The 12,569-nt window shown below is 40.4% G+C and overlaps 1 protein-coding gene across 1 annotated transcript in view; it reads left to right on the top strand.

Annotated features, from left to right (window-relative positions):
- LOC145391705 (nicotinamide phosphoribosyltransferase-like) overlaps positions 1-12,569 on the top strand; it is a 230,643-nt gene that overhangs the window by 81,083 nt on the left and 136,991 nt on the right. The window contains exon 6 of the mRNA XM_080266243.1: positions 6,881-6,961. Within this exon, the coding sequence (XP_080122369.1) occupies positions 6,881-6,961 (81 nt within the window). The remainder of the gene's footprint in view (positions 1-6,880; positions 6,962-12,569) is intronic.

Below are 12,569 nucleotides of genomic sequence, written 5' to 3'. Positions count from 1 at the left end.
ATCTAATGGCGCGACATGAATTGTTTTTGGGTTCCTAGATAATGCATCAGCTACTAGATTCATTTTGCGTTGTATGTAATGAATATGTACATTGTAGTTTTCGACTGTACAGTACATTTCCATATTGCTCTCCTCCCAGAGAGGAGTTTCTCTTTAAACATACCCACTAGCGGTTTATGATTGATGAATAAGTGTATTTCGTAACTATATACCAAATCTCGAAACTTTTGTAATGCAAAAACCACTGCAAGTGCCTCTAAGTCTGTAGTGCAATAATTTTTCTCTGCACCTTTTATTTGTCTGCTGACAAATGCAATTGGTTGATTCTGTCCTCTTTTATCTTCTTGCATCAATACAGCCCCTAATCCTTTAACTGATGCGTCTGTGCAAATAATAAATGTTTTTGTGAAATCCAGGTATGCCAAACATGGTGCATTTGTAAGTTTCATTTTTAATTCGTTAAATGCTTGTTTTAGTTCTTCTCCTCATTGGAATATAGCGTCTTTTTTGAGTAGTTGGAATAGAAGAAAGGCTATGTGAGAGAATTCTTGTATGAATGACCTATAATACCCTGCTAGACCTTAAAATTGTCTAACTTCGTCTGTCGTAATGGATTCTGGGAAGTCTCTCACTGCCTGTATTTTGTCATCGGAGGTGTGAATACCTTCAGCATTTAGTTTGTGGCCTAAGAATTTTATTTCCGTAAAGCAAAATTTGCATTTAGAAAGCTTAATTTTTAAACCAGCATCACCAAGCTTTTGTAAGAGTAGGTTTAATATCTGGAGATGTTCTTTTATATCGTTAGTTGCGACAATTATATCATCAAGATAAACGAATATTCCATGTCCTAGAATTCCGGACAATACGTAATTCATCAAGCGTTGGAAAGTGCCTGGTGCTGTCTTCAATCCCATTGGCATTCTCCTGTATTGATAATGTCCTATATTTGTGGAAAAGGCAGTGTATTTACGCGACTCCTAATCTAATGGAATTTGATAGTATCCATTGAGCAAATCTATCGTGGAAAATATATTATTTTCTGGTCCAATAATCTGTAGCATGTTACTTAGCAATGGCCTGGGAAACCGGTCTGGGATTGTGTGATGTTTAGTTTACGGTAATCTACTACCGCACTCATTTCTCCATTTCGTTTGGGCACGAAAAATAATGAGGCATTCCACGGGGAAACTGATGGCTCAATAATTCCAAGTTTTAACATTTCATCGACATACTGGTTTGCGAGTGTACGTCGAGATTGTGGGACTCGATAGGCAAGTACGAAAATCGGTGGTGTGTCTGGGTGCCCGTTAATCTTGTGATTAATCAGGTTAGCACACCCTAATTGTTCTCCGGGTAATGCTACGGTGTCCCTATGTTTTTCCAACAGGTTTAACAAAACAGTTTCTTCATCAGATTCACCTGAGTGAATCAAATTCTCTTTTATGCTTTCTCATTCCGTAGATTTTATCTTACTTGTCACTCCAGCTAAAACTATTTCCATCACGGGGGCGGGACTTTTTTCAATATTAACTATACAAGTCCCCTTTTTCAACTGTATTTCCCCATTCATGTGATTAATGGGGGTAAGCAAAGAGGCACAATAATTGGATTTTGTGCCAAAACATGTTAAATCTACCTTATACACGACAGCAAAAAGGGGAAAATAGGTTCAAAGTGCAAATTATCAAAAGGGGGATGCGCAGTAGTATTATACAATACAATCAATGAGTTATTAAAAAGGAAGATTACACAAACAAAAGTTTGGTGATATCTCTCTAGGGCACCTAGACTTTGGGGATGATACGCAGCTGAAGTGATATGAGAGATACTTAATTCTTCTAGAGGCTGTCTGAATAGCCTGGAAGTGAAGTTGCTACCTTGGTCCGTCTGTACTTCCTTTGAGAGACCAAAGCGAGTGAAAAGAGATAGCATCTCTCATATCACTGCCTTAGCTGTGGGGTGTCTAAGAAGGATGGCCTTAATACTGTATATTGAATGGGCATATCAATCTACGTTAGGATGTACTGGTCACCTGACGGGGTTTTTTGGTATACGGCCAACAATATCGGTGAGGACTCTAGTAAAGGGTGCCTCGAACACTGGCAAAGGCGCTAAAGGTGCGGCAGAGATCAGCTTGTTGCTTTTTCCTACTAGCTGGCAGGTATGGCAGGTGCAGCAATGGCGGGAGACATCATGTCGTATCTCAGGCTAATAGAAATGTCACCACACTCGAGAGAGTGTTTTCCTCACTCCTTGATGTCCTGCTAAAGTGGAATCACGGGCTAATGAGAGGATTTGCTGCCGATATGCTTTCAGTACAATCACCTGATGTACATTCTCCAGTCATACACCACTCAAGGAGAGCGCCATCTTCTCATCAAGATCCCAGTGTTGGTGACATAATAACTTGGCGATAATTCATTCTCGCATTCCCCCTCTTTTCCTGTAATTTCATAGATAGGTGCTGCCTCAGGGTGGGCTCGCTGTAGCTCAGCTAATCTCAAGTCTGAGTCTATTTCAGGGGTATCATGTTCCTCAGAGCCAAGGAGTTCCGCAAGAAAGGTGTCTGCTAAACCAACATTCTCCCCGCTATATTTACAGTGCCAATTTCCACATAACTGTCAGCCCCACTGACGATTCCACTCTGGTTGCCAGGATTCACAAGGTCAGACTCTCTAGCCATCACAGACCTAGTTACAATGCATGAGGGAAACACAGTATCACAATCAGGCACTAACTATGATGCCATATCATCACGTGAAGGGTACGTGGACACTGAGGGAACAACATTCCTCTGTCCTCCAGTCAAATCGTTACCCATTAGAAAAGTGACTCCCTTCATTGGAAGTCGTTCAGCTAGTCCCACACAGACTGGTCCACTAACTAGAGAGGACTTTATGTTCACCTCCACAAGAGGGACGCTGATACCGGTATCGATCCCTTGAAGGATCACAGATATGGCAGAGTCTGGCACTATTCCTTTCAACATCAGGGATTGGGAAGCTCCTGTATCTCTCAGAATGGTTACCTTTTTTTTTTTTTTTTTTTTTTTTCCCTCGGTGCCTATCTCAAAGACTACACCTTCTGAAAAGAACGGGGCATATCCATCAGAGGAGTCACTTTGCTTATTACGCTTGGAAGGACACTTCGAGCAACTACTACTACTATTATCCTCACAATTAAATGACACTTCCATCATGTCACTCGTTGCAGCATGACACACAGGTATAGCTTTGAGCCTCGGCACCTACGGGCTCTCTGCTACTCTCCTCAGTTACTTCAGTTGCGTTACACGGTACAATGGGAGGTTCTTCCATTACTGTGCCAACGTGAGCCTTCAAGTTTACACAACCCACCGGCTTTTGATCCTTCCCATGCTTCTTCCAACACGATGCTTCCAAGTGACCCTTCTTCTTGCAATAATCGCACATTCGGATACTTTTCCCTGACCCTCTTGGAAAGCTGTTTCCCCAGGTCTTAACTGGCCTACTAACTGTGACATTAGGAGATTTAACAGTTGTGTCCTTTTCTGTCGGCTTTGACTTGCAAGTGGAGGAGTTTACAAATGCAGGTCTATCTACTTTCTCATCTCTTACAGAAGTTTGTGCCTTGTAACTATACTTGTGAGGCAAAGAGAATTTATCTACAGCGACTGCCGCTACAGAAACAGTGCAAACGTCGTGCCTTATCAAATGGGTAGTGACGTATCTATCAGTGCTGTTAAAGAATTGTTCTGCAATTATCAACTCCTTGAGGGCTGAGAAACTATCTATGTTCCTGGCACGCAGCCACCTATCAAGCAAATCTGGGAGAGTACGGGCATGTTCCACATGAGTCTGGTCTCTAGTCCTAGGAGTGGTCCTGAACATGATGCGGTAGTCTTCTGGGACTAATTCATAGGTTCTCAAGATACAGTTCTTTACCTCCTCGTAATTCATGCCCTGTTCTACAAACAGAGCTGGAAATGCCTCCTGGGCTTTACCAATCAGCACACTCTGCAGCAATATTACCCAGAATATATATATATATATATATATATATATATATATATATATATATATATATATATATATATATATATATATATATATATATATATATATATATATATATGTATATATATATATATATATATACATGCGATTATTGCAAGAAGAAGGGTCACTTGGAAGCATCGTGTTGGAAGAAGCATGGGAAGGATCAAAAGCCGGTGGGTTGTGTAAACTTGAAGGCTCACGTTGGCACAGTAATGGAAGAACCTCTCATTGTACCGTGTAACGCAACTGAAGTAACTGAGGAGAGTAGCAGAGAGCCCGTAGGTGCCGAGGCTCAAAGCTATACCTGTGTGTCATGCTGCAACGAGTGACATGATGGAAGTGTCATTTAATTGTGAGGATAATAGTAGTAGTAGTTGCTCGAAGTGTCCTCCTTCCAAGCGTAATAAGCAAAGTGACTCCTCTGATGGATATGCCCCGTTCTTTTCAAAAGGTGTAGTCTTTGAGATAGGCACCGAGGGGAAAAAAAAAAAAAAAGAAGGTAACCATTCTGAGAGATACAGGAGCTTCCCAATCCCTGATGTTGAAAGGAATAGTGCCAGACTCTGCCATATCTGTGATCCTTCAAGGGATCGATACCGGTATCAGCGTCCCTCTTGTGGAGGTGAACATAAAGTCCTCTCTAGTTAGTGGACCAGTCTGTGTGGGACTAGCTGAACGACTTTCAAAGAAGGGAGTCACTTTCCTAATGGGTAACGATTTGGCTGGAGGAGAGAGGAATGTTGTTCCCTCAGTGTCCACGTACCCTTCACGTGATGATATGGCATCATAGTTAGTGCCTGATTGTGATACTGTGTTTCCCTCATGCATTGTAACTAGGTCTGTGATGGCTAGAGAGTCTGACCTTGTGAATCCTGGCAACCAGAGTGGAATCGTCAGTGGGGCTGACAGTAATTTGGAAATTGGCACTGTAAATATAGCGGGGAGAATGTTGGTTTAGCAGACACCTTTCTTGCGGAACTCCTTGGCTCTGAGGAACATGATACCCCTGAAATAGACTCAGACTTGCGATTAGCTGAGCTACAGCGAGCCCACCCTGAGGCAGCACCTATCTATGAAATTGCAGGAAAAGAGGGGGAATGCGAGAATGAATTATCGCCAAGTTATTATGTCACCAACACTGGGATCTTGATGAGAAGATGGCGCTCTCCTTGAGTGGTGTATGACTGGAGAATGTACATCAGGTGATTGTACTGAAAGCATATCGGCAGCAAATCCTCTCATTAGCCCGTGATTCCACTTTAGCAGGACATCAAGGAGTGAGGAAAACACTCTCTCGAGTGTGGTGACATTTCTATTAGCCTGAGATACGACGTGATGTCTCCCGCCATTGCTGCACCTGCCATACCTGCCAGCTAGGAGGAAAAAGCAACAAGCTGATCTCTGCCGCACCTTTAGCGCCTTTGCCAGTGTTCGAGGCACCCTTTACTAGAGTCCTCACCGATATTGTTGGCCGTATACCAAAAAACCCCTTCAGGTGACCAGTACATCCTAACGTAGATTGATATGCCCATTCAATATATTAAGGCCATCCTTCTTAGACACCCCACAGCTAAGGCAGTGATATGAGAGATGCTATCTCTTTTCACTCGCTTTGGTCTCTCAAAGGAAGTACAGACGGACCAAGGTAGCAACTTCACTTCCAGGCTATTCAGACAGCCTCTAGAAGAATTAAGTATCTCTCATATCACTTCAGCTGCGTATCACGCCCAAAGTCTAGGTGCCCTAGAGAGATATCACCAAACTTTTGTTTGTGTAATCTTCCTTTTTAATAACTCATTGATTGTATTGTATAATACTACTGCGCATCCCCCTTTTGATAATTTGCACTTTGAACCTATTTTCCCCTTTTTTGCTGTCGTGTATAAGGTAGATTTAACATGTTTTGGTACAAAATCCAATTATTGTGCCTCTTTGTTTACTCCCATATTGTGTGATTGATTGAGTCCATCCTACGTCGTGCACGTGAAAATATAAATAAATAAATTAATAAATAATCTATCTATACATCTATCTATTTATCTCTCTATCTATCTGTCTATCTGTCTATATGTATATCAATCTATCTATGTGTTTGTCTGTCTATCTATATGTATATCTATCTCTATCTATCTATATCTTTATATCTATATCTGTCTATCCGTCTATCTATCTATCTAGCTATCTATCTATCTATCTATCTATCTATCTATATATATATATAGGTTGTGCTAGCTTGTAACTGGTAGCTCACGCCTTATGTATGTTAAGTCTGTGAAGGCAGAGTAAAACTGTTATATAAGCTTGAGGAACTAGTGAGAGACACAGTTTCACACATTTTATAACCAGACACACTACTGCACATACAATCTTTCACTCTGATTACAAAACACTGTTTGTGCACCACTTCTTCTTTTGGTTTACCTCTCCATATCACTGGTGTGTGGATTATATTACCAACGAGTTCTAATTCCTCAAGCTGTGAGTATATATATATATATATATAGATATATATATATATATATATATATATATATATATATATATATATATATATATATTCATTGTGCAACAGGGATGTGCTGGAATCTCCTTCATCACAATCTGTGCATATTTGACGACCAAGTTTATTTGTCGACAACAAAAGAACAGATAATACACTACTAATACAGGATACTTTATTGCACTTATAGTTCATGATAGTGTATGTTACTGATGTTTATTTTTTTCTAATTATCAGTATGATTCTGTTTTCCAAAATATTCCATTTTCCATCAAGCCTTTAAACCCATGCATTTCAGAGTTTGTGCAGTATTTCTCACATTGCAAATCTATCCTGGCCACAGCTACACGAGTGTGGATATCGTGGTGTGTCGTCCGTGGAGTCTGCTGCCATTGGAGGGGCTGCACATATGATTAACTTCCAGGTACGTCAAGCAATAAACGCTCAGGCTGCTAGGTATACTGACCATCTTAGTAAATCACATGCGAGTTTTTGGAGCTACAAGGAAGTTCAATATATTGACCTTGATTGTTTTTGCAGTATTAGCATAAATTGTGTTTAAAACAGAAAATTTCGTGTGAAATTAAATCTTGCTTTATCGTATATAAATAATGTTATGCCTGTATTTTACGGTAAATAAAAAAAAAAAAGTACGATGTGGAAAACCGTCCATCCTTCCACAATATATGAACAGTTGCTGATTATTGTCCTTTTTTTATGACTAAAGCAAAGTATAACATTGTTCACAAGTACTTGTTACTCATGTTTTCAAAGCTACTGTCACATGTTATGCTTGTATTTTACGGTATATAAAAAAAGTACGGTATGGAAAACCGTCCAACTGTTCAAAATGTTTAAACAGTTGCTGTTCAGCAAATACTTGTTACTCGTGCTTTTCAAAGCTACTTTCACATAGTATTTATCTGTTTTAATGCGATTTTTGCGGACAGTACGAATATTATCAATGTCAATGGAGGTAAGTACTGGGAATCATCACATGATATAGTGCTACTTCTTCCTTCACCTTTATCAATCTTTTTCTGTGTCTGTGATCCACATTTCCTCTTTCAGCATTCCTGTCACTTTTTATTGCTCTTCTTTCCTCTTCAGGTGGCTTTACACTGAGTGAGAAGCCTAATGTATTCCAGTGAGCCGGAAAACCATTGACAGTGCTAGGTGGTAACTATATGACCCACCCATCCGTGTTCCCTACTTGTCAACAAGTGGGTTGGTCAAGGGTTAGTGCCCTGCCACGTAAAACGACTGACCCAAACACAAACAGCCACGCCTTACGGGATTATGGCGTCTGGCTATAGACAGACAGACCATTGTCGATATTTTCAACTTCCATGTAGTTCATATTTGCAAGTGGTCAATATTCCCTGTGTGTTGCTGGGGCGGTATAACGGCTTCATTAGCGTTACTGGCGTGTCTGCTTGATGCTCCGTGTACTGCACATTTCAATTTTGTTGCGTTGCAGGGGCGTCTTTATCAGTATTTCTAGTTGTCTATCCTGCAACATTTTCTGCTAACCCATTTCACGGTTTATAGTGCCAGCATTTTACGTTCATTGATTGCATTGGTTATCAGTTATTTAATGAAGCTGCTTAAATATTTGACCTTCCCACACCAACAGATTGAGCCTTACCCGCAACACACAAGACAGGCACAATTTTTGGACCACCCTCTTTTATTACTTGTCTTCTCAGTTTTCACACTTTTCTTGTAAGTTGTTTTATTAGTATTTATTGTATTTTTAGTTGCATTACATGTTGTGGATGTGACTGAAAGTATTAAAAATTTGTGGAGAGGATGAAGAATGAGAGACTGACTAGAAGTGTGTAAGTGAGGCTGAGGGTAAAGGAGAAAGGGCATACCAAGATTTACAATAGATGGAGAGGTCGAGGTAAGAGATATCTGAGAGAGTTGGGGAGGTGGATTGAAGAGAAGGCAGCCGTATGGCGACGTGGAGGCGATTTATTTGTGGCCACCCCTTTTGGCAGAGGTTCTCCATCTTTTTCCCTCTGAGTACCCATTTAGTTATCAGACCATCGACCCGTACCCCAATTAATCTGACACTGAATATAGAATGGTAATATATTAACACTAATTCATTATAGGCCACAATAGTATTACAATGGATATTATCATATGGTTGAAATTGTAATGACTTTATAAAGCAGTTAAGCATTAACATCATGGTTAACGTATAGTGATACTACACAAGTGAAACTGTTGTTACTTTATGAAGAAAACGTAAACACCAATTCACATAAAATGATACTATATGGGCTGTTGTAAATTAACGAAATTGTAATTACTTCATTTGGCATGTAAGCATTTATACCATATTTTAATATTTTAAAATATGACAAATGTTAATCTTCTGTGTGAAGGCTGAACCTGTTTTGTGCAAACAAGTTTCTCAGTTTGAGGTGCAGTATTTAGACAGACATATTCAGTCATGCTCCACGTTAAGCCGTACTCGGTGTTTAGCTTTCATGTTCATCAGTGTTAAAAATCCTTGTTCACATAGTTAAGTACTAGGAAACATTAGAAAAGATCTCAGCAACCTCAGCTACAGTAGGGAAAAGCTCACTCATTTTACACGAGCATTTGGTCAGGGGAAGTGTTTCAATTGCACTTTTTGCAGCAGTGTCATTCACCAACTATAGGAATTCTTCTTGTTACCTGGGAGAAGATGCACAATGAATGTGTTTGTAGTCAATTTTAATTCCAACTCTCTCAGTTCTGGGAAATGAGACTGCAACTCTTGCCGCAGGGAAGAAAAATGTGTTTGCACAAGGTGCATAAATTCTAGTTTTCCAGTGTCTTTACTTTTATCAAGTGCCTCCCCAAGGTACTCACACACGATAAGGCTAAGATTTTCGCCTTTGACCTTCCTTTCCCACAGCTCCAACTTCATGTTGAGTGACCTTAGTCTGTCCATCAAATCAATCACTGTGGTAAAACGACCATGGAGGGATAAATTTAATGAATTTAGTTGTAAGAATATGTCCTTCAAGAAGGACAGCTTCTGAAGCCACTGGTTGTCCGACAAAATCTTGGTAAATTCAGGCAACTTTGTCTTGTCACGTATGAAGAATTCAGAAATGTCCTCCCTCAGTTACTTTACTCTTGATACCTCTTTCCTCCGTGACAACCAGCGAACCTCGGTGTGAAAGAGTAACACTTCTTCATCTGCTTCAAACTCCTGGCACAGTAGGTGGAAGAGTCGTGTATTTAGGGCAGTTGACTTGGTGAAGATGATACAATGAAGATGCCGTATTTCAGGATTTTGCCTCATTCACTCTTCCTCAAAAACTGATCGACGGCCAGGCATGGCTGGTGCTCCGTCAGTTGTGCACGCACATATGTATACCAAGAAAGTCATTCAACCACTAAAAAAGAGAAAACATGAAATCACCCTTCAAATCTCCACAAGTAATGCATCGTACAAACACCACGAGTTGAGCACAAGCAGCAACGTCAGTCGACGCATCAATATGAATTGTGTTTTTGCTTAATGATGCCCCTTTTAGCTCATCAATCACTTGTTTGATATCTTCAGACATGGCTAATATTCGCCGATGAACAGTATAATTTGAGAGGAATACTTACGTGACCTTCTGCACAGCATTACATCCAATAACACAGTGGACTCCTGCATCATCTCTTAATCTCCAACTCTCACTGCGCCATCCACACCAGTAGACTGAGCCGTCCTCTCAAGACAAGATGCCATCAGATGAGTGTCTAGTGAAGTCATTAATACAGGCCAGTGCGTATTTTATTGGCCGGCATATTTGGGTGCAAAACATTGTCGTCTTGCCACTACATAGAATATATTGTACATCTGTCACCAAAAGTTCCCTTCCTCTTCCCTCCCTTCTGTAACTCATTATAATGTATGGGTAATGAAAATTAATAGTAAAAGTGAACTGTGTAAGTAGCCAGACAGATTATAGTGTTTACATGGAACCTTACTCAAGCTACTACTTTGATATGGGTTTCTGAATGGCAGGAGGAGGTAAGGAACTTTTGCAGGCAACTGTACAGTACATAACTATTCATTAGTGTTTTATTATTATTATTATTATTATTATTATTATTATTAATGCTTCTTTTTGTCCAGGTTTTATGGTCACACAATATAAATCAAACCATTGTTGTTTCATGAAAAGACCGCTTGCGAGTTTAAGGCTAGAAGGAAGTTCGAACCATCAACAGTAATAATTTTCGTAGTATTATTATAAATCGTTTTTTAGATACATAAATACTGTGTGCAAATAGCATTGACATGTTATAGGATACTTACTTGACAGTGTTATGCTTTGGTTTAGCAGTATGTAAGGAAAATAAGCATTTTCTCGACCACTGCAAAGGGCTAGACGGTCAAAGGTATTACATTTTCCGTTTATACGGCTAAATCGAAGCACAACATTGTTCAGCAAGGGTCTGATATTATGTAAGTTAATTCCACTTGATATTTATCTGTTGAAAACACTAACAATAATGCTATGGAAATTATCAGTGCTGATAATTTGAACTTCCCTGTAGCCCAAAACGCGCAAGTGGTCAGTAGCAGCAATCAGTTACAGTGGCGGGCACAATGATGCCGAGGAAGCTTTTTTTTTTTTTTTTTTTTTTTTTTTAACGCAGCCGTAGCCGAGGCATTTCCAAAAATATTAGATTGTAGGACTGTAAGAGGAGAGAATTCTCAAGTCGGTCTTGTCGTGGATGGCAGGAGAAAGATAAAAATGAGTCTGAGGTTTGATTGCAGTTTTAATCCCATGGGAATTATCTTGACACGAGCAGTACTAAGGTGAGAGCGGTTTTTATGCTAGCTATCGCCGTGCCCTCTACGCCTACCTTTTCCCGTGTGCCTCTCCTGTTTCCTATCGCATCCCAACCCCTTCTACCCTGTCTCTTCAATTTTCCTTTCTTCAATTTTCCCTGTATATGACTGGTTGGGTCATGTGTGTCGGCCCGTGTAGTGATTTCCACTAGCTGTGAGCTGTGGCTGTGCATTTTTTTTTTTTTTTATGCGAGGAAGAAGGAACCAAAGGCCGTGAGCCCGCAGTAACAGTTCCCTCCAAGAGAAAAACAAAATACAATAGAGAGCCAAATTCAAGATCCGATCATTTGGAGATGCCTGGACACACTGCGCTTGAAAGACTGGAGATCATAGGCAGCAGGAAATACAGATAGAGGGAGACAGTTCCAGAACTGACCTGTTGCATAAATGAAAGACTGGGAGTAACGGTTAACTCTTGCATTAGAGAGTTGGACAGAAAAGGGATGAGAATTTGCTGCCAGACGGGTGCTACGCGCCCGTCGTAGAGGTGGAGGAATGCAAGCAGACAGTTCAAAGGAGCAGTGACCATTAAAGTAGCGATAGAAAAGAGATAAAGATGCAACAGTGCGGCGAAGAGACAGAGGTTGAAGGGAGTCAGTAAGAGGAGGAGAGTTAATGAGACGAAAAGCCTTTGACTCCACCCTACTGAGAAGAGCTGTATGTGGGGAGCCTCCCCACACATAAGAGTTGTACTCCACACAGGGGCTGATAAAACCCCTGTATAGAGTCAACAGTTGTGCAGGGGTATAGAAAGAGCGGAGACGGCTTAGCACACCCAATCTCTTGGAAGCAGATTTTACAAGAGATGTAATATGATCTTTCCAAGATAAGTCCCGAGTAAATGAAACCCCAAGCATGTTCAAGGATGATGCAGGATTAAGCTGAATATTATTAAACATTAATGGGTATACCTGTGGAAGATTTTGTCGGGTTGATAGGTGTAAGAACTGAGTCTTAGATGCATTAAAGACAACCATATTATTTTTACCCCAGTCAGAGATACGAGCCAAGTCAGACATTAGGTGTGCCATAGCCTCATCCCTTGTTTGTTGAAGTAACTGTTGAGATGGGCGTTGCGGGAACCGAATGGAAAGGTGAAGGGTGGAGTCATCAGCGTATGAGTGGATAGGGTTAGATGTACAGCTTAGAAGATCATTGATGAATAAAAGGAAGA

Source organism: Coenobita brevimanus, chromosome 19 (assembly GCF_032717465.1).
Source record: "Coenobita brevimanus isolate Jiangsu-jjx chromosome 19, ASM3271746v2, whole genome shotgun sequence".
Taxonomy (NCBI): Eukaryota; Metazoa; Arthropoda; class Malacostraca; order Decapoda; family Coenobitidae; genus Coenobita; species Coenobita brevimanus.
Note: the sequence above shows the minus strand (reverse complement) of the source record. Positions and strands in the feature narration are given on the sequence as shown.